Here is a 27931-nt window from a genome sequence, read left to right as displayed (position 1 = left end):
CTGCAAGGATTTTTCTGGTTAGTGGGGAAGAAGAAATGTTCCATTCTTGATTGAATAGAAAGATGCATGGAAATACTTAGTTTGCATGAGAGGAGATATAGGCCAGTAGATAAAGATAATATTTAAATTTGTGTTTGCAGATAAAATTACCTTGACATTATAAAAAATCTGAGATTAAAAGGTGCAGTAAAGGGCATAATCCTTTAACAGCCTCACAGAAAGCTCTAGGGAAACGAGGGTCTTTCAAAGACTGTAATGAAGATGTGGTTAGAAAAGTAGTTAGTAGAATCTCTGACAGTTTGCTGCTTAGATTAAGGGCAAGATGACTGTTAGGGTTGATTGTTTCAAAGGAGGGTGGAAGGGGAGTTATTTGTCTAGAGGGATCATCAGAGCCTTAGGCTGGAAAAGGCTCATTAAAGACTTAAAGGAAAATGCAATGATACTGTATGGTAAGGACAAAAGTCACATTAGAAAAGGTGTTATTACCAGATTGTTGTCTGAAAATCCCAATTTCGAACTAGTCTGTTCAGTGATTTGAAAAGTAAGACAGCACAGTTGTTGGGAAGATCAGGAATATTAAAGCCAGCCTAGTTGGAAATCAACTTTTTTCAAGTATGCAGACATAAGCCCTAAATACAAAGAGGCCCTAAACACAAAGAGACCCTATTAAAGTTTGTTATTGAGGGAAGACTGCAGTGTCAGTTTGCTCCCAGTGACTCTAGAGAATCTATGAAGCAGAGCCATAGTAAATGTTTATTTTTAAGAACCACCAATTGGACTAAAGTAAGTGTTGAAATCTGCCAACCTCAAGGCATGCAGCAGTAGTTTGACTTTGTGGTATTTTCATTTCAAAAATTGAAATCTTGAGGGAGGAGAGCCAATGGATAATGAACATGTTACGTCAGATAAATCAACGTGAGAAACAGCACCGTTGAAGGTGGTCTTCCAAGTATGAAGCCTTCTAGTTCTTGTAGTTTTACAGTGTTCAGAGTACTTAATGAAATACTAAGAAGGTTTTGGGACTTTTACTGAAACAATAATTAGGCTGGTAATCATGTGCTTTGAATGACATGATGAGAGTGTCTTCTGTTGTACAGTTTCTAATATTTCACTTCCAAGTGGGTTTAAGAGGGGTAGAGGAAGGCTATTGGAAGAAGTCTTTGAGCTCTTAATTAAAAGTTAGGCATTTTTAAATGACCAAATGGACATTTGAAATGTTTTGATATTTTAATAGAACCAAAGCCAGTGTATGCACAAGGAGGTCAGCCAGATGTGGATTTACCAGTCAGTCCATCTGATGGTCCTTTACCAAATTCAACCCATGAAGATGGAATGCTTCGGTAATGTAACTCTGAACTCTATTCAAATCTGCCTGGTCCTTGAGCAAACCAAGTTTTTATCCAAGGTGATGAGTAACTGGCATAAATGGTCTTATGTAAAGTCCAATATGCTGTCCTCACACTTCTGTTCAGAAGTACTAGGATGAAGAATTTAGGTCTATTCCTGAGCCTTGTTGATACTTGTGATATATACCATTTTTAAGTCTATTAATTTTTTAGGTAATAAGCAGTTGCAGTGATCAGCTGTTGAAAAGAATTTGCAGTGCTTATCCTACCCTGGGTACCCCCACCCCTCCTGCTCTATCCCTATCTCCAGAGAGAGGAGATACTGTAGTATATTCTTTCGTAATAAATGGAGAATAATAAATAAAGGGTCACTACAGAAATGTGCAGAGTCATGACATAGAAATTAGTCTACTTTAACTGGGATCTCCTTTATGGACTTTAGTGTACATGAGAATAGATCCTAGTTTGTTTTGGACTCAAATTCATCTTAATCTCTTTAGAGCCAAAATAAATCTATATGGCAGCACAACTCTTTAAAAGGAGGAACATTCTTGGAAGAGAATGTCAGAGCACCTCACTTAAATCACTCTATGAGCATAAGACAAACCCCACTAAACAAGTAAATACAGGTGGGTTTTTGAAGTGCTGCTAATTAGTGTATTGTAATGCTGCAGTTGATAAGCAGTAAATGCTATGCATAGCATAATATTCTGTAATGGGAATGATAGGCAAAATATTTTGCATGTGTTCAGTCTCAGATTTACCAGGATATTTTATGTTATTACATCTCTAAGTGGAATGTTTTCTCAATCTCTAGGCCAAGCATGAAACTGGTAAAGTTCAGAAAAGGAGATAGTGTGGGTTTGCGACTAGCAGGTGGCAATGATGTTGGCATATTTGTAGCTGGTGTTCTGGAAGACAGCCCTGCAGCGAAAGAAGGATTAGAGGAAGGGGACCAGATTCTCAGGGTATGTCAAAACCAATAACAATACATATGCTTTGTTGTACCAAAGAAGGTTTTCTTTCTGTAGCATTGAATATATAGCCTTTATACTTCATACAAATTTTTTCCTTATGTACTTACTAGATGACTTAATAGCAGTAAAATCTCCTGCTACTGTACTGTTGCTAGGAGGGTTGGTAAGTTTTACATCCAATTTCTTAGACTAATTCAGTTGATAAAGTTGTTTGGTTTTTTGACTGCTGGGTCACTAAATTGTTAGAGGGCTGTGTATATTATTTGTCATTATAGGTGCTCCATAATATTGATCGAAAGAATATAAAATTAAAAGCTACCTATTCTAGATGTTCTGCTTTTATCAAGAAATAAAGAGGGACTGTTCAGAGGTACAGGAGACATCTTGAGATACATGCACTTGATGTGTATGTAAGAAACTGAGGGGTTTTTTTTTAAAAAAAAAAAGGTAGAAATAAATTGCTCTAGATTTTTCCATTGTATAGTTAAATCTCTGTTACTATGTTGTATGCTAAATCAAACTGATTACTTCATTGGTAACAGGTAAATAATGTAGACTTCACAAATATCATCAGAGAAGAAGCTGTCCTTTTTTTGCTTGACCTTCCTAAAGGCGAAGAAGTAACCATTCTGGCACAAAAGAAGAAAGATGGTAAATATTTGTATATTGGGAGCAATGTAGTAGACTGCTTGAAACAACACAAACAGTATAGCAAATAATGACAAATTTATGACTTGTGTGAAATTGGCATCTTATGAAGACTGTTGGCTTTGGGATAGGTTACTACTACAAATGGACGAGAGCTTGATATTGTAACAGTATACCCCCATCTCAAAACAACCCCCCAAAAAACACCAAGAATAACCCCTAGCATCTGACAAAAGTATTGACATTAAACCTTGGGGGGAGCAGGACAGTCTGTTGTAGTTATGCTGTTGAAAATGAGTGATTACACTGTGTGTGCACACACAAACTTCTTTCTTAGTAAGATTTATTCCTTTCAGGGAAAATGAATTAAGCTTGACCTAGCACCAAATTATTGACCATGGAAGTTGAATTTATGTTGGTAGAGTATGCTATTAATAGCTATGCTGCTTAAAATAGAGCAGCTCTGAGACATCAAGGCTTCTTGAAGTTATACTCTATATTAAAACAAAGAAAACTAAGATGAGGCACTGCCTTGAGTAATTCTTGTGAGCATTAGGACATCACTTAAACTTAGGTAATTATTTCTTATACTTTTTCATTTTTCAGTTTATCGTCGCATTGTTGAGTCTGATGTAGGGGATTCTTTCTATATCAGAACTCATTTTGAATATGAAAAGGAATCTCCTTACGGACTGAGTTTCAACAAAGGTGAAGTGTTCCGGGTGGTGGATACTCTGTACAATGGCAAACTGGGTTCATGGCTGGCAATTCGAATTGGCAAGAATCATAAGGAAGTTGAAAGAGGTATCATACCTAACAAAAACAGGTACGATCTTCACATAATTAAATTGCTGTTCAGAACTACAGTTTTAAATTCTACATCTGTATAATGAATGATTGGATTTGTCTGCAAGGATGCTAGTTTATAGAACTGTCAGAAAGTGACAAAGTGTTAAAACAAATTGAAGTTAAATATCTGATCTGTGGATTTGCTTTTGGCTCTTGTACAGTCCACAAAAGCCTTAAAACTTTCTTTTCAGTACAAGAGATAAGGCTAAATAAAACTTCAGAAATGTGATCAGCCTCAGTAGTTCAACAGCGAAAGTTTGATTTAGCAGGTGGTAGTGTTTTTTGGAAGGATAAGCTTGCTAGTCAAGCATTACTTCCGAAGCTGGCTTCCTTGATAACTGGTTGAGATTTGTTGTCACCTTAGAGCTGAGCAACTAGCTAGCGTACAGTACACGCTTCCAAAGACAGCAGGAGGAGATCGAGCGGATTTTTGGAGATTCCGAGGTTTGCGTAGCTCAAAAAGAAATCTCCGAAAAAGTAGAGAAGATCTTTCTGCCCAACCTGTTCAGACAAAGTTTCCTGCCTATGAAAGAGTTGTTCTTCGGGAAGGTATGGCTTTATTCTTACTGTTGCAGCTTAACAAGTTTGTGTGGTTTGCTTTGTATTAGCCTATGTGTTTAAGAGTATCTTGCATAATAATGTTTGACATTTTTTCCCTTCAACTCTAGCTGGGTTTCTCAGACCTGTAACGATTTTTGGTCCAATAGCTGATGTTGCACGGGAGAAACTTGCTAGAGAAGAACCAGATATCTTTCAAATTGCAAGTAAGTGTGAGATCAGGTTTTTCTGCAGTTAAGAAATGGTCAACTGTCTTTTGCTGGGTTGTTTGTTTCTACAACAGCTGTTTCTGCTTTAGCTGTTAACATGTTTAACCAGATCTTGACAGTGTAAAGGAACAGGCTAGACATAAGCTTTCACTGTTTGGTTGCTGATAATTCTCTGAAGATAAAAGTAGTATTAGTTCTACGTATATCCTTCTCAAATTTCTTTATAATTCATATATCATTCATATATTCATAATTCATGAATTATGTTATAATTAATATTTAATTTAATAACTTATCCTATTTCTAAGTGCTTTTGTAAAGATGTAGTGATTTTTATGGCCAAATTGGTGGGTAGATTTTCATGTAAGTTTTTGAAGCAGGAGGACTGTCTTCAATCTGAATTGACAATTTGAGCTATGAAATGGTTTATTACATTTTAAAGAGAGAATGTAGAATATGTTGGAAACTTACAACAGATTTTTACTGTGTCCTCTTTACCAGAAAGTGAACCAAGAGATGCTGGTACTGACCAACGTAGTTCCGGCATTATTCGTCTTCATACTATAAAACAGATAATTGATAGAGTAAGTCTTTCTTTTATTGTCACTGTACACAAGAAGAGTAAAAGTGCCAGGTGTTTTAAATTTAGAAGAATAATTAGTGTGTTTCCTTTAAAAATTACTTTCTCATGTTTCTATTGGTTAATTAAAAAAAAGAACAACGCATTACCCCTTTCTTTTTCCCCATTAATAACTGCAGCCTGGAAGTAAATCTAGATTCTTCCAGGGAGTGTTGTCCTCTTTCCATTAAAGCTGCTTTAAGCTGTTTACTCCTTCACGTAAAGGACTAGGGGAAAGGGTCCTTCCTTAATATCCTTAAAATTTCTGACATCAGTTCATGATACAAGGCTCTACTCCTCGCCTTTTTATTTCCTTACTTAAACTGCAAGCCTTTCAAATGCCCAAGTAGTGGAGTGGGGCAGGAAGCTATTCTAGCAGCCAAGTGGGGATACTGCATGCTGTTGCTTGAGGAATCTTGTGCTAAGATGAAAGCTGGACAAGTTCTTGTGTTCAGAGTGACTTTTTTTTTTTTTAAAGGAAGATGAAGGTGTGTAATGAGACTAGGTCTTGTGTTTCAATCTTTCCTTCTATTAGCAGAATACTAATAGGAAATTGCTTATTTTTACCTTAGTGCTTGCTTTCTTTTGAGGAGAAGGGTTTTTTAAATACGGAGTTAAATTTTAAAAAGCTTATAGTTTTACAGAGTCCTGTAGTTCAAGATGTATGTGCATACATACCCTGGTGTTGGAATTGGTTTGGCTTCTATTATTCTGTTATTCAAATAGGAAAATAATTTAAATCAATACAGAGAATGGCAATACAAAATAAACGGGGGGGGATGTTTGGAAAAAACCCACAAATCTACTATGTAAGTGATTCACTTTCTTGCCTCTGTCCTTTTTATCACAACAGGACAAACATGCTTTATTAGATGTCACTCCTAATGCAGTGGACCGTCTGAATTATGCCCAGTGGTATCCTATTGTAGTGTTCCTAAACCCTGATTCTAAGCAGGGTGTAAAGACTATGAGAATGAGGTTGTGCCCAGAATCACGAAAAAGTGCCAGAAAGCTATATGAAAGAGCTCACAAGCTACGCAAAAATAACCACCATCTCTTTACAAGTAAGTAATTAGATATACTGGATTTGTATTTGAGAGGAAGGGGGAGGTGAGATGAGAGTAACTTTTTACTCCAGACTTCTTTGCAACTGGACCAAGTCAGGCAGTTGTTGACTTGTTCAGGGTCCCCCATTCAATAGCAAATAGTTCACTGATGTGTGCATCGTTTGCACATGACTGCACAAATGTAAAGCAATCTGAAGCATCAGAATGATATTTCTAATAGATCTGGTGGCTTTTCGGGATCATTAGCCAAAATCAAATACTTGGATAAATAGGAAGATGATATAATTTTTTTTTTTTTTTTTTTTTTTTGGCTAAACCAAAGCCTCACTCTACTGTTAACTCAGGATTTCTTATGGGATAAAATATCCCAGACCATGTTAGGCTTTAAGATTGGTTTAAGCACTAATATTTACATTACTATTTAAACTGCATAGTTTTAACCTACCAGTTTATATTGCTTTTATTACTGGTGGTACAGATCCTTTTTATAATTCTGCAGAAATTGTAAGTCAGACTAACCTGCTGTACTTCTAGCTACCATTAACTTGAATTCAATGAATGAAGGATGGTATGGAGCTCTAAAAGAAGCAATTCAGCAACAACAGAACCAACTAGTGTGGGTTTCAGAAGGGAAGGTAAGAAATAATATGTTTGGGAAGAAATGACAAAACTGTATTTATAAGAGGTTTTTTGTCCTTTTCATTCTTACTGGTATTATAGATATGGGCTGATACTTGTGGAATGGAGCTTGTTTTCCTTTTTTCCTCTTCACTTTAACCATCATTTGAAGATCTAAAGTAGTAATGCCTCATGGCTGTGTGAACTGCTCAAAACTGATTTGTCACTACGTTAGTGCAGTTATTCTGTTAATGAAGGTTGTACAGTTGTCCTTGTGCATGTAGCAGTGTAGTAAATGAGAGCATTTGCCTATTGCCGCTGGTAACTGGAGCATATATTATTGCTTTGAAGACTTTGTGATGATAGGATGCATTTTCTTGAAAGAAATTCTATGTGTTCTGCTGCATTAGTACTAGGGGCTGGGATTGCCTGATGATGAATTACTTTCTTGTTAATATAAAAGCAGGTGGCATATTCATGTTCTTTCTGACCTTTCTGAGAACTGTGTTCTCTCAGTTGTGAGAGCACAGATGCAAACCCACAAGTTAGTATTCTGTGTTCCTCACTAAAACTCCACTTGGCTTCTCAAGCTGCATGTTACGCCATGCACATAAGAGTCGCCCTCTTGAAGAACTGATACCAAGCGGAGTGCCAACTACAAGTAAGCAAATGATGAATCAGATATTGCTACATGTTTCTTAATATTTGGATCATCTATTTCTGTTTGTATTGTGAGCTCCTTTCCCCTCACTATATCTACCTTCAAGTTAATGATTTCGGTATCATTATATGACTTCAAAGTGCAGCTTGTATCTTTCCAAACATTTTGATTTCTGTGGATGCTGTGCGCTAACCCTTCCTTACATTGACGGTCATCTGACCCTTTAGTAAAATGATTCAAAGAGCTAGATTGCAGAAAAGGCCTTTAGGTGTAAGCTTAACATCTTCGATGAGTGAAACTTGATTTCTCCTCCCTTATCCTATTCAGAATTGTTGAATTTTCATACTGTTGCTGTGCTGCTGGATTTGGAATATAACTAACTTTAACTACCAGAATCTCTACTGTGGTTCAGAACAAGACTAGATGCATTCCATTTGTTCAGTTCTTAATTATTCACAAAAAAAGAATTTTCTAGCTTTACATTGCAAGAAAAAGGGCATTCTGTCAAGGTATTTCAGTAAGTGTGTCCTCTAATTTTGTTTGACACAGGCAGATGGTGCTACAAGTGATGACCTTGATTTACATGATGACCGCCTTTCTTACCTCTCAGCTCCTGGTAGTGAATATTCTATGTACAGCACAGACAGTAGACACACATCTGATTATGAAGACACAGATACAGAAGGGGGTGCTTATACTGATCAAGAACTGGATGAAACTCTGAATGATGAGGTTGGGACTCCTCCTGAATCTGCTATTACACGTTCTTCTGAACCTGTTAGAGAGGATTCTTCTGGAATGCATCATGAAACTCAAACTTACCCTACTTATGCATCCCAAGCTCAGCCACAGCCAAATCTCAGAATAGATTCTTCAGGATTTAAAACTACTACTACTCAGCCGGTAAGAAAGTAACTTTATACACTCACCACTATACATTTACTTCAGGTTGCAAGTTCTCTTGAACAAGAAATCTGTGTTTACAGTCTACTTACCAGTATTGTGAGCAGCATACATGAATCTGTCAACAGCAACAATAATATGTTATAATGAATTGGAGAATCAGCTTGCCCTACCTGTTCTAGTGACTCATTATGACAGGAGGGGAATTGAAGGGCCATTCTACTTTGATTAAATGTTTTGCTTTTTTTTTTTAATCTTCAAGATAATGAATTTCTGGAAGTCCTAGTGCATGATACTTTCAATACATTTCATTCTACATCTAGCTGCATTGATCAAACATCATTTAAATTATTTTAATATAAATCAAAAAGTCATACAGTGATTCAATAGCGGTATATTTAAAATATTTTAAACACTTCACAGAAAGCAGAAGCCTCACCTGCAGTCCCTTACCTTTCCCCGTCGCCTGAATCAAACCCTGCAACCTCATCAACCTCTGCAGTAAATGCTAATGTAAACCTAAGTAATGTCAGACTGGAGGAGCCTACTGCTGCTCCTTACAACTCTTATCAACCACAAGCGGGCCCCTTAAGAACATCAAGTACTGAGGGAGCTCATATAGTCGTAAGAGATCAAGAGCCATCATCCTTATCGCCGCGTATAGATCCAGCAAAGGTACCTGTGCCACATTGTTGCGCTGATTTCCTGCTATACATCAAGCTAGCACATGATCTTTTTGTTTTGCCCTTATGTGGAGAACTGTTTCTAATTTTTTTTTCCTGTAAGTGATCATGCAGGTTACAAAAAAACAGTGCATCTGAACTGCTAAGCATTATCTAATGTTTTGTGTGCATGGCTTCAAACTATATACTTTTCACTTCTCAAAAAGATGACATTTTTTAAAAAGGTTGCATTCTGTATTTTGATTTTACTTTGCGTGTGACTTTTTTTAGCTTGTCAGTGTTCTCCTGTTTATTAATGTGGCCTTGAAGAAAAACTGTTATTTCCCTAAAATGACATTAGATCTCTTTATGCTTGAAATCATGCCAAATCCTTGATCATGAAGATGAATTCAGTTTGTTGGGTGACTTTATGTACTTCCTCAGAAATGCTAGAACTAACTTAAACATGTAAATTAATTTACTTCCACTCTTCCCACTCCCTGCAAAAAAGTATGTGTGCCTCCCCGAAAGATGGGACTGATATCTGTGTCTTTTCCTTTAATCTACTTACGTGTCTTTGCTTAAATATAGGACTGGAAGGGATCTCTTGAATCACCAAATTCAGCTTCCTGTGGTTGCGAAAAAGTGCATCAAATTATCCCACTTTTAAAGAAAATTAGAGCTAATATTTAGAACTTAGGTTTGTTTAAAATACTACATTTCAAATGCAGCTGCAGTTACTCTTCATGTTAACTGAAAAGTATGCCTCTCTCTTTAATAGGTATACCGAAAGGATCCATATATTAATGAAGAAGCATCCAGACAAAGCTACATCTTAAAACAGACAGCAATTAATCACCCAGTACAGAGACAGGAAAGGGATCCAAATCTGATCTATGAATCCCAGGCTCAGTATGCAGAAAAACAACCGAGTAGGGACTATGAACAGTCAACATATAGGTATGATTCCACAAACTATGTAGATCAATTTTCTCGTGGTTATGACCCTCGCTTACATTATGATGACCGTGTGCCTCCCTATGAGGAGCACTGGGCATATTATGATGAAAAACAGCCCTACAACCAAACAAGAACAGCTTATGAAAACCAGCCTCCTAGGGATCTTGATTCCAGACAAAATATAGAAGAGAGCACAGAACGCAGCTATTATCCAGCACAACCTCGTTTTGAGGAACCCCCTCCAATGAGCTATGATGGCAGACCTCGCTATGAGCACGCACCCAAAAACTTCAGCTTACCACAAGTGCGATATGAAGATCAACATACTGTAGGATATGACACGCACGGTAGATACAAACAAGAAGCTCAGCCATACCAGTCAGCCATATCTCGATCTCCTGAACCGAAGCAGTACTTTGATCCACATATAAGGAGCTATGAACAAGGTGGTCCTCAAGCTTATAATGCTAAACCTGGACAGTATGAGCCTTCTCATAGCACTTCAGGTGTTTCTCTTCCTCCTCCTCCTTCATCACAAACCAAACCAGAAGTTTTGCCTTCAAACAGTAAGCCACTGCCTACACCACCATCTCTAGCAGAGGAAGAAGAAGATCCAGCCATGAAACCACAGTCAGTGCGAAGTAGGGTTAAGATATTTGAAAGAAGAAGATCACCATCTTTGGAAAAAATGAAGGACCCAAGTGATACGTCAGCTGTCAAGGTAAGTCATTTAAGTCTTATCATGCCTGTTTTTTGCTAATGAAGCTACACTGCAAGAAGTGAAATACTGTCTTGGAAAGAAAGGTTTACTGCTTGTGGAATGGCCTGTTAGCAACCTAACTGCAGTATGTTTTAAAAGCAGAAGCTGAAAACTTTTGTGGAAACAGTGAAGGGGATCTTGCTATGCTGAAAACTCTTCATCTTTCACTAGTATTTCATTCTGGTTTTCCTTTTGGGGGAAGGGTGGGCAGTCTTACTTTCGTACTCATAAAGTGCTGTATCTTTCTATATGTTAGAATGTAAGAGAATATGCTGTGCTTTTCTTTTTCAGCCTCCAGAACTAGCACCTAAACCTATACTCACAACTGCGAGTGGTCCAAAACCAACTTCTCAAAGCCAGTATGAACATGACAAAACGACTTACAGGTAGATGTGAAACTGATTAATTAAATGTAGTTTTCAATGTGAAATTAGTATATTCAGAAAACACATGTTAGTGGTTTGAACTGAAAACTGTGGAGTGTTGGAGTGTTCAGTATGATTTCTGTGTCAATAGCAGGGCAGAGCATAGTTCTCACGGACATGATTGTTGGGAAGTGGGGGTAGGACATGCTATGTTTTTTCACAGAAGAACTTAGCCAATATCTCCATCTTACTCTTTTTCTATGTTCAATTATTATAGTTGGAAAGTAAAACAAAAAGGAAAAGGTAAGGTAAAAGGGAAATAAGGATTTTCTTTCCTTGTTATGTCACAGCTATCCATTTTCCATGCACTATAGGTTAATAAGGTGTGCAGTTATAAGAATTATATTCTAGTTGGTTATTACTGGCTAGATTATAAAATAGAATTTTAATTTCTGTACTTATGCTTGTTGAACTGCACAAGGCAACTGTATGTTATTATTCTTCATTAGGGCCCCAGAACCTCAGAGACCTCAAGTGAAGCCACCTGAAGATATTGTGCGTTCAAATCATTATGATCCCGAAGAAGATGAAGAGTATTATCGGAAGCAGCTCTCGTACTTTGATCGCAGGAGTTTTGAAAATAAGCCATCTGCCCAGGTTCCTGCCAGCCATCATTCTGAGCCTGCTAAACCAATACATTCGCAGAATCAGCTGAATTTCACCAATTATTCGAAGTAAGTTTGAGGGATTTGTTTTCTTAATTTGAAAAAGGAGGGAGGCATATAGGACTAAAACAGAAATTCTGCCTCTGTCAATGGAATTCCGGGGGTTCATGGTATCTAATTAATTATTTTATATTCACGAAGTCAGTTTCTCTGTTTAGATGTAACTTTATTTTGAAAACACATAACTGCATAACTCTTTATTTTGGTAAATTAATCTTGGTTTTGTAGGTTTCAGGACCTTCATGTTACTACTTTTGCTTACCACTTACTAACAGAACATAACAAAGTATTTCCTTGGTCTAACTAATACTGAGTGCTTGAACATCTTTCAAAGCAAAGGTTTTGGTTTATTCCTGTTTTGCTTACATTTATTCTGCAGACAGGCTTGTACATGTTAGCCATGTTCAACATTAGGAAACTGAGCCTTTAGGGAATATTGCTGAGGCCAGAATTTAATCTGTTGATGGAAACATCTGTTTCCTGTATTGTACTGCTTCCTTAATTTGGAACATTTTGATACAGAAATTGTGTGAAAGCTCATACACAGATTCAGCTTAGGTAAAGAATTGGCTATCTTGGAGGATACTTATGCAAACTTTGCAAATAGTTACCTAAACTTCTCAAAAACCTAAAATACAGTTACCTAAATGTCCCAAATTTGCTTTGATTCAAAACATAACAATGTGTCTGTAGCTGTTGCTATGAAAAGCTATCTTGGCTTGCTGCATGCAGGTTGGAAATGGGGCATTTTTGAAGGGTTTGGTTGCATTCCTGTGTGAAATCTAGACTATTCAGCTGAAGCTGAAAATCTGGCAACCTTAATGTAAATGAGATATTTAGAATAAAATACTAAACTAGCTTGCTGAAATTTTATAGTGTTAAGTGTATGTGCAAGCTGTCTTTCATGTACTTGATACAGTGCTTTGTCTTGGAGGATTTGAGCTAGGACTCGGGAACTTCTTAGTTGTATAATATTGTCTTGTCACCTCCAATGTCTTCCACTGTGAACTGAGAATATTGGAATCTTTCCAAAAGCCTGACAGGTTTTAAAAGATTCACTACTTTTTTCCTAATCAAGAAGTCTACATACAGTAACTACTTCTTATTTTAATTTTTTATATGCTACGGAAAGAATATGTATAGTAATCTGTAACCAGTTCTGATTCTTAGTCAAGGATGTTCTTATCCTTCCTTTTCACTTGCCATGTCTTCTGATGGAATGATGGGAGCATATCTGTCCTGCTCTCTGGGCATCATAGGAAGAGACCTACAAAAAAAGTCTTGGCTGGCCTCATAATGCATTGCAGTAGCTTTCAGAATTATATTCCCACATATGAAAACCAATGTTACCCATAGATCATCCATTTTGATCTGTAGGCATGGACTGTGTTGCCATTGTAAATGCAGGTAATGCTTTTGGAGAAACGTTGTAAGCTTTCATCAAGTAATTGTGAAGACTGTAAATTTTTTCAGATGGAGAGCATTGTAAGCTTTTGTTGTACGTTCATTATCTGCAGTGTAGTCACACACACTGAAAAACCTGAAAAGTACCCACAACTATTGAAGTTTTACTGCCGAGTGGCTAAATAGTGAAGAAAGATTGTTCCATACTTCTACCTACCGCTTCTGTCTGCCATGACACTTCCATTCTTTGGCTGCTCATTTCTGGTTTTGTTTTGACTGTGAGTTAGTGTACAGCAACAGGGCTTGTACTTGTGGGAAGGTGACATTGTACTGCCACAGAGCAATAATACTGTTTTTATGGCTGATAGTTTCACATGTCAAGGGGCAAAAATGTGTTGTTTTTCTTTATGAAAGAATGTAACCCTTAGCAGCAAGAGACAGACATGGGAAAGAAAATTTACCCAGTGTAGTCCAGTTCAAATAGACAAAAACTAAAATATTAATGGAAGTAACTGGAAAGAGATAAACAAGAACCATACTCAGTTGGACAGTACTGCCTCTAGAAGCATACTGCAGTGTCCTTACATGGAAACACAAAACAATTGCTGTCTTGAGAAAGCATTCATAATCAGGACTCTCCTTTTACCAGCTTTCAGTTCGTATCCTGCTACTTGCTCATTATTCATCTTTTTTCTAGTGAATTTATATGGTAATTGCTATTCTGTGAATAAACTTTTCTAAAAATAATCAGGACTAAATTTGGATGATACAGGAACTGTTGATTATGCAATCTCTGGCTCCTGCATAATCCATATAATGTATTCTGGGTACAGAGGACAGGTTTTATTTATTCATGAGCACTAGCTACAACTCTTTCAATTTTAAATATTAATGTTAAACTACGTAAAGTTCTTTGCCGCTAAATATTATGACAATATGTCTTGTTCCTCTTAACGTGTGTACAAATTGATTTACTCTTAATTTGAGGTTTTATTTGCCACATTTAGGAATTTATGCCATTGCTAAAGCTGCTTTGTATGGGTAATGCCACATCTGCATGTTACAGTTGTCAGTAACTGTAGAATAAGGGATTTCTTTTGATGTGAGAAAATAGTGCAACTTGTAAACAGGCATGTTTCAGTAGATTTAGCTGGAGCAATTTACGAGGCTCCTACTCCTGTGGCTGAGAGGAGTGGATATATTCCTGCTTGGTTCAATGTAGTTACCTGCATTAGCTTGACATGCAGCAGAATGAGGTAGCTTATCTAAATTTTGTATTGAGTAGGTTAAGAGTACTCACATGATCAGTTGCAGCTGTATCTGAGGAGGCAGGAAGGAACAGTGTCCTGTGTAAACTTCTTGAACTGCTCTAGGTGAGCACTTAGTGTCTGCTACAGAGTTGGAGCTTTTTGAATGGGAACTGAAGATGAGCAGTGCAGTTCAAGTTTTCTGTTGTACACCAAGGCTTATCATCTGTTGCCCACTAGTTCTTTCTAGTGGTTCATTTCTGCTTTGTTTCAAATTCAAGTAGTGAGTTTGTAACAAAAAGGAAGTGGGAAACAGCTTAGAAAACAGTAAATCAATTATTAGAGGACCTTTATTTATACACTCACAAGTTGTAAGCAAGCATTTTGTTGTGGATCGCTTTCATTGTATCCAGGTTCCGAACAATGTGGTTGAGATTGGCTGATCCTGAGTCAGGAGCCTAGGACAGCAGAATGTGCTTCATATTAAGCACAATTTTATGCTGATTGTGTTTGTGTTTATCACAGATCGCTCTTCTCTTCTGCTCCCTCCATCAGAATGTACTAACCTTCCCCCTTTTTTTTAATTCCCCAGAAAGATGGGAAGCTGTTCTGACTAGGTGTGGAGTGTGTTGGTTTTTTTCTGTGGGCTTTTGCAGTGCTGCCCTCCCCTGGTTAATATCCTCTCTGGGAAGCAATGATTTCAGATGGGCAATTTTTCTGAGAAAGCAGCTACTACTCACCTGGAATAAAGACAGCAGTGAGTGAGCGCGCAGTAATAACTTCTCATGTTGGACAAATGGCTTTATATTATATTAAATCAGTGGGAACAGAAACTTATATAGCAGGTCTAAAATGATCTTTTTGCAACACTGATTTTGGGGATAAATTCATACAGATGCAGTTTAGCTCACTGAGTGTACCTTCATTGCAAGCAGACTTTCAGAAGCTGATCAGCCCTTTCCTTAGTTTCATAACATATTCCTCTGAAGCAATAATGCTGGTGTCTAAAATGGTTGCCTGTTACATTTTTATGAGCATACAGAAAGTGAAGGGATGAAGGAATATGTTAAGACTGGCGAAATTAATGCAAATTGGACCATAAGTGAGAAGATTGCTAGAATATGGGATTTATATTCTGTTCACTTTTTTTAGTGTAATTAATAACTTTGTTTATACAGACTGTAACAAATGACTTGGTGTAATCTCATTCTTACTTTCAATATCTGCCAATTTGAGATCTTAACACTTCCTAATTCACTGACAAAATCTCAAATGTAGGTGATCATTGTACATACATTTATGGTAAAGGTTTTATCAGAAACTTCACTGTTAAAAATAGTGTCTCTTTGTTTGAACAACCTTGTCATATGAGAACTTCTAGGACTAACATAAAAAGTGTGACGAAATAATATGCTCAAGATAGAATGACTATTTTCTTTCATTCTTCTATTGCTGTTTGCTTTGCCATCACCTAGATTTCTTGGCTCTTACACTAGCTCTGACTACTTGAAAAGGAACATCAAGTGGTAAGACTGTTGTTGATGTGAGGATGTTTTCAGGTGTCCTCTCACTGTTACATTTCATCACAGGCATTATGTGCACTTAAAATTTTAAACACATAAATTCTGAGTAAGTGCAATGTATTGTAGTCCAAAATTACAGGTATTTGTGAAGTCATTCATTTCCCAAAATAAACTTTTGGAGAAATATATTTAGTATAAGAAAAACATACTGAAAAATAAGATTATTTTTTCTAATTATCTATGCTATGCACATAAAGCTAGTGAAGCTTAAGCTGATTACATTTCTAATTAAGATGGCATTGTTCAAATACTAGGTGTATTTAGAAAAGTTGTATTAGAATCCATTGTCCTATTGGTTAATTATGCTTTTCAAAAACAACCCACCCCCCAAAAAAAGTGGATTTATATTTTTATTTTGAAGATCTACTAAATTAGACAACACCTTTTCATTGAAATTACCCCAAGTGAATCTGGAAAATTAAGATCTTATAGACAATTATGCAAATACACCTGAAATGTCATCTGCCTTTTGTTTGCCATGGTTTGTGTTACTAATATTCTTCTAAAGTTTCAATGTTGTCTTAATATTTTGTGCTTATCAATAAATGTTTTTATACTTGAGACAGGATATTAAAGAAAATTGTGTTTTAATGTTTATAGGAAGAGGTGGAAATCAGGTGATCATAGAAGAAAAAAAATAGCAGTGAATGCACAAGCCCAGAGCCCTGAGGAAACCAACCAGTCAAATGTTGTTTTTTTTCTTTTATTTCAACAGGGGGAAGCCAACTGATACTGAATCAGTGGATAGGCCTGTTGGTGAAAAACGCTATGAGCCAGTCCCTCAAGTTACAACTCCTCCTCCTCCTGCTCCTTCAGTCCAGTATACACAACCTCAGTCAATCAATAGTCCTGTTCTGTCTCTCCCAGTACATCACAAGCCTGCTCTTTCTGAAGGTGAGCAGTTGGAAAGCTAAGCTATCTCATGTAGTAACAAGCATTGATAGTCAGGTGCTTGTGTGGTTGCTTCAGCACGTCTACACTGGTAACTACGTTGTTCTCTAACTGAAACTTAGAATAATTATTTACAAAAGTAGCTTTTTACTAAAGCAAGATTGAGTTTTGTAAAATTATTTGGTGATCCTGTCTGAAACAGTAACTTCCAGGTGTTAATAGTTACTATTTAATTGACTCTTCCATATTTAGTGGTCTAAGCAAAGATGAAGTAAAATTCCCAGTACTTACAACGTACCTCTCTGTGCTTCAGGCTGGAATTATTTAGGCATGGGTAATAGTTGGAGGCTTCTAAAAAGAGTGAAAAAGGTTGTTTTCACTTTCACATTGAGAGTATTCCCCAGTCCAACTGAATTTTCCAGCTGTGCAAGTGCATGATAGTATTTCAATACCGGGTTTCTTTTTTTGTCATGGTATAAATCAGTCTGACCTTTTTATTAAAAGGTCATACCATTGTATCTAGTGTATCTGTGTAATGAAGCATTAGATAACTTGAACACACAAAATATGAGGACAGATGATTTCAGAGAACTAAGCTTAACCTTGCATGTATTTTATATAGTAGATTAAGAATAGACTTAAACGTATTCTTATGCCATACTGTATGCGACTAGAAATTTCTGATTACTGAGGAGTTCTGGCATTTTTATTTGCGTTGCAGTTAACTCTGTGTCTGACCCTCCTCCACCTCAGAATAAGCCAGCAATTTTCAGATCCTCTAGAGAGGACACTGTGCAGTCTACTTTTTATCCTCAGAAAAGTTTCCCTGACAAAGGCCCTGTTAATGGAACTGAACAGATTCAGAAAACTGTCACTCCATCTTACAACCGCTTTACAACAAAACCTTACACCAGTGCTGCAAGGCCCTTTGAACGCAAGTTTGAAAGTCCTAAATTCAACCATAATCTCTTGCCAAATGAAGTTCAACATAAACCAGAGTTGCCATCGAAATCTCCAAATTCTCCTCAACCAATTTTGAAAGCACACAGCTCATCACAGCCTCCTGAGTTTGATAGTGGTATGGATACCTTCACTGTACAGGTCGACAAGCCTAAATATCAACCAAATAATGTTAATGCTGTGCCTAAAGCCATTCCTGTAAGGTAAGCTGCTGCTTTTTTCTTTTCATTAGTACATCTGTAAGAGTTCATCTGTGAAACCTGTCAAAAATACAGCTTTTTCTTTTTTTAAAATGTTTTTGTTGTGCTTCTGACTTCTGTTGATGTTATAGCTGGAAGGTGGATACTGTGATTCTAAAATTCTGCCAAAGGGCATTGAAAAGCATTTGGATATATACTTAAATTATATCCTATGGCCCTGTATCATCTTGCATCCTGTTAGAAAGTAGCATGGCTTTTATTTCCCATTTCTCATACTATAATTATAAATCTTCTGGTAGGTAGTAATAATTTGTCATCTCAACATATTTCTAGAAGATGGAATTAATTTCTAAGGATAGCTGTTGCGCTAACTAAACTGTATTCATTCTGTGGGCGTAGACCAACTGCATGGTACCTGTGCGTAAGAGATATTTTGAAAATACTGTGAAAGCAGGAAGTCACTTTAGCAGTTTCACATTGTTCTCTTTATGAGACAAAACAATAATCGCTTAAAAGCGGCTTGTGTCTGCCTAATATGCTTTAACTGTAAGAACTATGTCAAGAGCAACAGATAGTACTACATTCTTTTGCTATTTGCTGACTTGTTAAATTATTTTTGCTAATGCTTGCGGAACAGTGTTTTAATATTTTTTTTTTTTTAATTTCAAAATAAAAATACATGAACCAGACTTGAAATCTTACTTAGTGTTTCAGTAACTCAGAAATGTAATAGAAGAATGTTCTAAGAGAAAATTTGTTCTTAAGCACCTGAGAAATTTTTTGATGCTCTGTAGTTATGTAGATGGCTGGAAATTTTGAAGTTACTGGTTCTTTGAGTGAAATTCTTTAGAAATTGATCTGAAACCTACACAAACTAGTCATGTTTTAATTTTATGTTTCTCTTCAGTTATATCCTGGAAACCTGGAAAAGATTTTATGGTGTTTTTTACAGGCTTTTTTTTGAATGTTTATCTGAATAGAAGGGTTCAGTGTGGCCTGAATAAGTATTATTACTCCTCGTGGTATTAAAGTCATAGTGGAGCTTGGCGAGGAAAAAAAAACTTTCAGATGTGTTAATTCAGTTTAGTAAAACTAAATGTAATTATGTAGCTGGGGCAAGCTCTTTCTGCATAATCCCAGAAGCGGGCATTTGAAAACACAGGATTCAAGTGGTCCAAATTCTTGCTTTAACTACTTTCTGAACATTTTTAGGGTTTGCAGGCTTTAATGTGGGGTTGGTTTTTTTCAAAATGTTCTCTTCTCAAGGCAGAGCTTTGAACCATTTCCGTCTTAGTTATCCTGCATAATTGAGTGTGGGACACATTTAATATTTTTCTAGAATCAGTGCTAGTCTACTGTAGGCTGTGCTCTACTAAAATGTTAGAGGAAAGTATGCCACTTACTTTTAGGAAGAAAATATTGATAAAACTGCTAGGCTTTTCTGTCTTTCTTTCAGCCCTTCAGCACTCGAGGATGAGGAAGAAGAAGATGGACACACTGTTGTAGCCACCGCAAGAGGTGTATTTAACAGCAATGGTGGTGTACTGAGCTCCATAGAGACTGGTGTTAGTATTATTATACCACAAGGAGCCATTCCAGAGGGAATAGAGCAAGAAATATATTTCAAAGTCTGCAGAGACAACAGTATACTTCCACCTTTGGACAAAGAGAAAGGTAAGAGCTGGCACTGTACACTGTTCTGTTTTTAATACAATTCTTTTCTAACAACAGCAAAATAGAATATGAAAATACCTTAATGTGCTTCAATATGTAATGTGTATTTCTGTATGAAGACAGAGCATACACGTCTCAAGAAGTATAAGGGAAGCAATATTCTGCTTAATATTGAAAGTTGCAAGCAAGATGAAGGCCCTAAATTGTAACGAGAATATTTAATTTGTTAGACCTAAGTACTGATTTAAAACTTACCTAGTGCACTAAAGGAAGGTTCTAAATTTTTTTTTAAGAATCTTTGAAATTGTAGATTCGCTCACAAAGTGTAGGGCTTTATTCTAGGCATTCCTACTAGAAATATTTCTTAATCGCACAGTTAGAACCAAAAGAATTACAGTACATGATTTAAACTGATTTGACTTGCGTTAAATATTTGGGATTTACTTCAATACTCCACATTTTTTTTATATTTCTCTAAAGAAAACAGCTTCACAGTTTAAAGTATTCTAACTTCTATATAAATAAATGTTCCTGACTGTCTTACTAATAAAGGTTTGAGTAGTATATCTTATTTGAGCAGTGTATTCATAGTAATTTTCTTTCATATCACTAGTCACATGCATATTCTGATCTGTCAGAGTTCCTAAGTTTCTCAAATCAATAAACTAAATGGGTTAATTTCATAAGTTTCTGGCTAAAGCATTGCTTACAAGCTGCAGTTATTTCGAATATTTGTAAACCAAACACAACATGTTCAACTGAATAATCTTATGTTAACATTTGGAATTTTAAACTAAAAATAGACCTGTATGTTTGTATGCTTTATCTTTTGACTTAGCAAAAAGGGTCATAGTCTCTTGAGCTGCTGAAGGCTTTTGTCAGCCCAGCATGCCATAAATCCATACAAGCAGAATGCTGCAGCTGTAGTGCAAAGAGAAGCCTGAACAAGGCTGCTTACGGATTTGCGAATTTGTTTCTTTTGATGCACCTGCATAGAAATCAGTGGCAAAAAAAAAAAAAAATCCCCACATGATTTAATCATCACATTTGTTTATCCTTTTTCAGTCTGAGATTGTCATGTGTCTCTCTGAAAGGGACTGTAAGAAACAATTTTGCTAAGTGCTATTCTTCACTGACAGATCAAAATGTTCATATTGTTCTCTAAACCTAAGTTGCTGAGTAGCTCTGCAATGTAATTATGTAATAGTTTGAACCTATTTCAAGAAGAATCGGTAACAAGTTTTTATTTCCCTATAGGTGAAACACTTCTTAGCCCCTTGGTAATGTGTGGGCCTCATGGACTAAAATTCCTGAAGCCAGTGGAGCTGCGCCTGCCACATTGTGCGTCTATGACCCCTGATGGTTGGTCTTTTGCTCTAAAATCCTCCGACTCCTCGTCGGGTATGCTGTCCTCCCTCTGTCCTTTTGGGGCTTTTGGGTGCTATCGTATAATTTAAGTTAATTTGGCTAAAGGTGATGCTGTGTAATATAAAGAACTCAATCATTGTATTTGTGTCAAACTCTCCCATTTCACTTTCATTACAAATGTCTTTCTTACATTTACTCATGGTGCAAATTCATAGCTAAACCATGATAGCAGAAAGAGTAATATCTCTAGTCTAATAAATATTATCGTATTTTTCTATTCTGTCTTCTTTCTTGAGGACTGCTACAGCTGAATACACTTGAAATGATAGTCGCACTAAAATTGAGAGGAAATGATTATGTACCTCTGATTGGCCTTTGTAACATAACTGGTGTTTGTCTGTTGCTTAATTAACCATATAGGACTCTGGCAAATCTTAACAATCTGCATGCTCATAAATCATGATTTAACGCTTGTTAACTGTTTCCATGTGTGCAAGTTGATGCTAACAATTGGGTCATTTAAGAAAACTATAGTGTTCAGTAAAAGCATTTACAACTCATTCTAATGTAGCTGGATTTTCCACGAGACTTTTCTTGCTTGCTTCTGCCTATTTCTCCTCTACTGCCTTTTACCCAGAAGTTTCTGGTTACTAGTAAAAGTTGCAACTAGGTTGCAATTTTATTTACCTGTTTATTTTTTACCTCACTGTGGCTTTCTTGGATGAGGGGGGAGAATGTATTGGCTGAAATTTGTCAGTGAGGAGCCTAACTGAGAATTCTGGGCAAGTTTCAAGCAATTTCATGAAATGGCTGTGAAGTTACAGAGATTTGAGAAGGAATGTTTGCACATCTGGGGAAAAAGTCTTAAGGTTTTATTCAGCTACCTTCAAAATTTATGGTGGCAGGTTCAAACCGTTAATGTGTACGTGTGGTCTAAGTAATGACTAAATGTATTTGTGTATACAGCATTTAAGCCACCATGTATGCATATCTTCTGTCACTAATGTATCTATCACTGTCAACACCAAAGCACTGATGCTTTGAAAGATTAAAGCATCCAATCCCCTTGATGGGGATTCAGTAACCTAGAGGTATTAATGGCAATAATTTTTAGTTGTTTTTTCTAAGCTATTATATGCATGTGTTGCATGCATCTATTTAACAATGCGTGTATACTTGGCAGTGTTAAAACACGGACTCATAAATTATAGGGTCCCAAAAGACATGACAACTATGTACAAAAATGACACAACACTTCCTTTGTAACTGATAGCACCTGTTCATGAATTTACTTGAAGTGAAGGGAGAGGACTCAAATGATCTAAACAATAACTGAAGTTACTGAGACATTTGTCTCCCTTCCCAAAGTGGGATGTGTGTGTGTGCGCGCATGTGTGGGTGAGAGCAAGAGCGTGTATATTTAAACCCTAACACTTTCTGTACTGTAAATATAACACCACATTCTGTTAATCTGAAATGGGATGTATATCATATCATTGCTCTTTTGAGACAAACCTTAAAATTAGGCAATTCTGTCTTATGATATGTAAGTAGACCATACTGTGTCTTAAATAAATAATTGTTTTCTCTCTTTCTAAATTAGTTGGTTATGGGACTCTGATTTTTGAGGTGGCTTTGTAACAGTTTATGCAGTTCTGGGTTTTTTCTCTCTTCAGTCGTCTGCTCTACCTCATCTTTCCTCAATGTATCCATGTTCTGTCCTAAAAGTGACATTCATTTGCACTTACTAACATCCTTTCTGCCACGTTTAAGCCTCATATATTGATATTTTACTGTTAAACCTCTTCAGAAGCTTGAATTATTCTGGTGTTAAAACTGGGCAAAAAAGTTACGTTTTATGGCCACACCTATTTAGAATGTATTAGTAAAAAAATACTGAAGGATTTTTTTCTTTTTTCCCAAAGCAGTTGTATCTAAGTATGGGAAAAACCATCCTCAACAGCTAGAGGTTGCACTGGCTACAGTCTAATCCTTACTGTGTATCTAGGAGGAAAGGTTGGAAAAAAGTCTGCCATAAAATGAAAAATCCTCCAGCATTATTGAGCTTCCTGACTGAAATAAGAGTCTTGGCTGTTGCAGCAAACTTTCTTGCATTCTCTAACTATACACAGGCTGCTTGTATTCTTTGTCCCTACATCAGATGTTGCCATCAGTCAGTGCATTGTGTACCTCATTTTGTTTTCATGAGTTCTGAAAGAAAATTATGTGGAATTTACATCTGTCTCGTTTAATATAGAGGTCTCAGGTGTTTGCAGTCTGTGTGACTGAGTTCTCTAATGTGTTGCATATTTCTCAAGGGAGATCTGTTTTGGCCAAGCTATTTAATGACATTTACCTGGAGGGTTCAAGAGAACCTCAGTGCATTTTTCACTGTTCTACCATAATGGCATGATGACACTTTTTGTTTAGTGTCAGCATTTTGGTAGTGGCTTTGGGTGGATAAGTGAAGAGTTCTCTGTCCATTTGAAAGAGGCAATTGACTGTGCAGGTGGAATGTAACCTTTATCTGGTGAGATGGCAGCTGATGACTTTCCCTTTGTAACAGAATGTTACACAGGACCTTTGACCATGAGTAGATAAGATCTATTGTAAAGATTTTTTAAAGTATATACCAGTTAACTAGAATCCCCTTCGGAATGTCAGTATTTCAGGATTTTAAACAAGGTGCAGCTGCAAAATTACTACAATCCTGTCTACACTAATTTTCATGATAGAAAATAAAACTACCAGTGTGTCATAGTGTTTAATTACAACATAATTTCTGATTTGACTCATCTGTGTTCAGAAGTGTTCCAGGAAACTTCAAATGCATCCTACCCAGATTAGTTTTTAAAATGTCTTATTTTTTCAGGCAGTTTAGGAAAGAGCCAGTGAATACCTGATTCACTGTTAACACTTCTCAAATGGAAAGCACTATGTTGGTGCTGTAGAGTAGAATGACTTAAATTTAACAATTCCTGAGTGTCACAGCATCTGTTTTGACTAACTGATCTATCCTACATTATATGAAGGTAAAGGGTTAATTTTTTATTAATGGCATACAAACTGTAGGTTTAAAAAAAAAAAAAACAAACCACCACCAAACACACTTGTAGATTCAGAACTTAAAAGGTCCTGTCCAAAAGCTTCGTTGTTTCAAGATGTACACTGTTTGACAGCGGATACTAAACACCAGCATTGTGTTTTCCTCCCACAGGTGACCCCAAAACCTGGCAGAACAAGTCTCTTCCTGGGGATCCAAACTATCTTGTTGGAGCAAACTGTGTCTCAGTCCTAATTGACCACTTCTAAATACTAAGTTAGCTGACTGAGTAAATAATGTGAAACTGAGATGGACCTTACATATAAACTGAACCACTCTATCAAGTATTAACTGTTCTATAAGTGATAATGGATCTTAGTGTTTAAGCATCTTGCTTTAACTAACAATGGTTTAGCAAGTACACTCTTTGAACCATGGTCACAATACATGCCACAGGTAGGGAGTGTACAGTGGGAACAAGGTAGGGGTTTTGCGGGGTCTGTATACTTTGGTTTGTTGGTTGTTCTTTTGTGGGGGTTTTGTTTTGTTTCCTTTTTTTTTTAAGGACACTAAGAGTATTTCATTGTTTAAAATCTGAAAGTACCAATGGAATTATATTCAGAGGAACTGAATTTGGTTCAAACTCCATTGGTGAAAACAGAATTTGGCCTGCGTTTTTACAACTGTATGTTTGTAACTCGCAAGACTACATTTTGGTCTCCAGTTTTTAAATGACTTTTGGTGTACATGTCCAATGAAATGGCAATCAGCTCTCGGGGTAGCACAGTTTAGATTTCCTCTGCTGAGAGGTTAATGCAAACACATCTACTTGCTGTATATGGAAACATTGTCATGAGAACAGGGGGGAGGGGGAAAAGCATGTGGGATGACTATGGTTCAGTTGCCTCTGGATTTGTAAATTAACCACATTATTACCAGACCTATTAACCAGCAGGGATGCCTTACCCTCATGTTTTTAATAGTCTTTGCTCTCATAGTTCTCTGTATTAAGTTTGTATGGCTTTTGTGCTTACCTAGATAATATATCATGAGAGACTGGGGAAAGAGGAAAAACAAAACAAAACAAACAAAAACAAAAACAAAAACAAAAAAAAAAGGGGGACAAGTATTGTTTGTGTTCATCAGCCAGAAGAGAACCAGAAGAAAATGATGGTATGTTTTCTGCTATGCATTTGAAAATTTATAGATGTTATAGACCGCTTGTATATAATGCGTGCATACCACTTTTGTTCTTGGTTTGTAAATTAACTTTTATAAGCTTTACCTTTTTATATATATAAATATATATAAAAACAAACGAAGTTTCTTAAGGATATCTTTGTATTCTCATACCTTTTGAGCCTTGAACTTTGACATCTGCAGCAATAAAGCAGCATTTCTACAGTATACAAACAAGGACATTTTTTAAAAATGCACAAAGTTGTTACCTTTTTAAGTGCTGCATTTAAAGAATATAACTCGGAATTCTCTACTTTGATTAAATTCTTGAAAAGTATCCCTACTGTAATTTGTCATAAGGATGCTGTACTATGTGCCCTGAAATGTATTTTTTTACTAATAGACAATTTATTACGGCACAATGGCACTACTACTGTTTAGATAATATACCACTGCATTCTGTTAATGAGTTATTAGCTATTAAGGTGTGGCTGATTTTTTTTTCTCTGCAGTTATTAAAATTACACGTTTCTAAATATACAGAATAAAACTGTTTTTAAAATAATAAAGGAGATTGTAGTACCTTATTGTTTCTGAAATGCATTTATGTGAACATGACAAAATGAATTTTGATTTTATTTTTTTATTTTTTTTTCCTATGGAAGTAGACAGCTGGATTCTGCCATATGTTCATACATGAAGGAAAGCTCTTTTGTGTTGGTGTTGTCTACATCAGGGCATATGAAATGAGAACTCCAGTGTGGATCCATTGGAAATACTCAATACAAGTAGGAGTGGTAGACTTGCCCCTTGAATCATTATGTTAGTGCTAGTTTACTTATTCTACTTAACTCTTCCAAATACTTTGGTAGTGTTCTAGCATGTAGATACATACATAGTGTATTTAGAAAATTCTAAAGATATTTCTACAGAAGCCCATTAGCAGGCCTGTTAGGAGTACTCAGTTGCTAATTAGTAAGCTACCATTATTCTATAAGAGAAAATAAATTCTAGAAGCAATTATACATAATGTTGTGAAGCAGTGCATAACGCTGATGTTTTCTTTCTGTACTTCTAGTGACTGGGTTAGTTTGTTTCTCAGGCATGAATTGCCCTAGAGGACGCATTCACTACTATTACTACTACTACTCCTCCTCGTGGCTTATCTCAACTAGAAGACCAGGCAGAAGATTTGAATAGCAGAACACCTGTTCATATTGGGATGGCATTTTTCATTTATCTTAGCGATAACATTTTGGTGGAATTTTTTTTTTTTAAATTCTAATGCTAAAATTTCTAAGTGTTCTCTTCTAGTTCCAGTCTTAGTAAGAAGTATGTGAAGCACTACAAAAGGAGTCAGTCAGTTGGATTTGAGGAACTCTGGAGTTTAAACTGCGTGACTATTTGCAATGGTCACGTGTCTTGGACATCCTCAATCTATCATGCTGTAAGGTGTAACTCTCCTGAGTTGCTTTTACTGTAGTGATGCAGATGAGATCTTTCTGCTCTTCTTTTAAACAGTGTAGGGTCATGTCTTTATATCGAAATGAAAAAAGTGACAGCTTTTGTTCTGCTGTCATTTCATAAATTAAATGAGAAAGTTGATAATGTTTAAAAATGTGTCAGTTCTCTATTGCTAAGCAGCCTGTTAATGGAATTGTCTTTTGCTCTCTACTTGTAGGAATGTTTGTCAAAGTGGCTAACTTAAATCACATGCATTTTTTCTTTCTTGTTAAATCTCAGTGCTTTTGGGTTAAAATATGGCCATTGAGAATATTAAAGTAACACATTTTCATATTTTAAAATACCAGTGTGCTTGAACTATTTATCCTTGCAAGACATTGCATTTCTTAGATATTTTATATAGTCTAGGCTCTGCAGGATGTAAGTTCACATGTAATATTTTAATTCACTATAGTTCTCTATTCACTACTTAATGTGGACTTCAAAAACTGCATCTCACAATTCTTCCTATTTGTCTCAGCCAGATGTACTGGCCAGCTTTAACCCTGCAAATTGTACAGAAGCTTTAATAATGTAATCTCAAGTCTTGTGCTTGTTTCTAAACAGGTGGCTTCAATGGTAGAAACAAATACTCAATGGATACAGAATTTTACTGTTCACCTCTCTGACTTAGGTTCTTGGTAAAAGTCTATTTTATTTTTCCAAGAAAAGTAGTAATGAGTATTCAACTACACATACACAAGTTACAGTTGTAAAAGTACTTTTCCTGCCAATTTGAGTTAGATGAAGTAAATCAGCAATGTTTAAGGGTCTGGTTGAAGATTCTCTGCTGTACTGTAACCTGGACCAAATGACAGAAATAAAAGCCATACAGGTTTGAAGAATAAAAGATGTTAAGCACACCTGGAAAATGTTTTCTTAGTATGTAAGTCACTTGTAAGGAAAGCATTTGTAGATGCCTCACTGAGTGGTGGTCTGTTATGTGCAGGGT

The 27931-nt window shown here is 36.3% G+C and overlaps 1 protein-coding gene across 11 annotated transcripts in view; it reads left to right on the top strand.

Annotated features, from left to right (window-relative positions):
• TJP1 (tight junction protein 1) overlaps nucleotides 1–26041 on the top strand; it is a 192205-nt gene extending 166164 nt beyond the window's left edge. For 3 of the 11 annotated variants that reach the window (XM_026855873.1, XM_026855879.1, XM_026855880.1), the window contains 20 exons: nucleotides 1235–1340; nucleotides 2164–2314; nucleotides 2866–2974; nucleotides 3578–3797; nucleotides 4185–4369; nucleotides 4489–4584; nucleotides 5089–5171; nucleotides 6060–6270; nucleotides 6808–6908; nucleotides 8102–8455; nucleotides 8879–9130; nucleotides 9899–10798; nucleotides 11129–11223; nucleotides 11712–11936; nucleotides 16054–16104; nucleotides 16877–17055; nucleotides 17774–18215; nucleotides 19669–19886; nucleotides 21144–21287; nucleotides 24472–26041. In XM_026855873.1, the coding sequence (XP_026711674.1) occupies nucleotides 1235–1340; nucleotides 2164–2314; nucleotides 2866–2974; nucleotides 3578–3797; nucleotides 4185–4369; nucleotides 4489–4584; nucleotides 5089–5171; nucleotides 6060–6270; nucleotides 6808–6908; nucleotides 8102–8455; nucleotides 8879–9130; nucleotides 9899–10798; nucleotides 11129–11223; nucleotides 11712–11936; nucleotides 16054–16104; nucleotides 16877–17055; nucleotides 17774–18215; nucleotides 19669–19886; nucleotides 21144–21287; nucleotides 24472–24566 (4217 nt within the window). In that variant the 3' untranslated portion in view covers nucleotides 24567–26041. The remainder of the gene's footprint in view (nucleotides 1–1234; nucleotides 1341–2163; nucleotides 2315–2865; nucleotides 2975–3577; nucleotides 3798–4184; nucleotides 4370–4488; nucleotides 4585–5088; nucleotides 5172–6059; nucleotides 6271–6807; nucleotides 6909–8101; nucleotides 8456–8878; nucleotides 9131–9898; nucleotides 10799–11128; nucleotides 11224–11711; nucleotides 11937–16053; nucleotides 16105–16876; nucleotides 17056–17773; nucleotides 18216–19668; nucleotides 19887–21143; nucleotides 21288–24471) is intronic. The other 8 variants (XM_026855876.1, XM_026855874.1, XM_026855877.1 and 5 more) reach the window with 8 other exon arrangements.
• The last annotated feature ends 1890 nt before the right edge of the window (nucleotides 26042–27931 follow it).

Source organism: Athene cunicularia, assembly GCF_003259725.1.
Source record: "Athene cunicularia isolate RWA chromosome 10 unlocalized genomic scaffold, athCun1 chr10_part1, whole genome shotgun sequence".
NCBI lineage: Eukaryota > Metazoa > Chordata > Aves > Strigiformes > Strigidae > Athene > Athene cunicularia.
The sequence above is the reverse complement of the archived record's forward strand: the minus strand, read 5'-3'. Positions and strand labels throughout refer to the sequence as shown.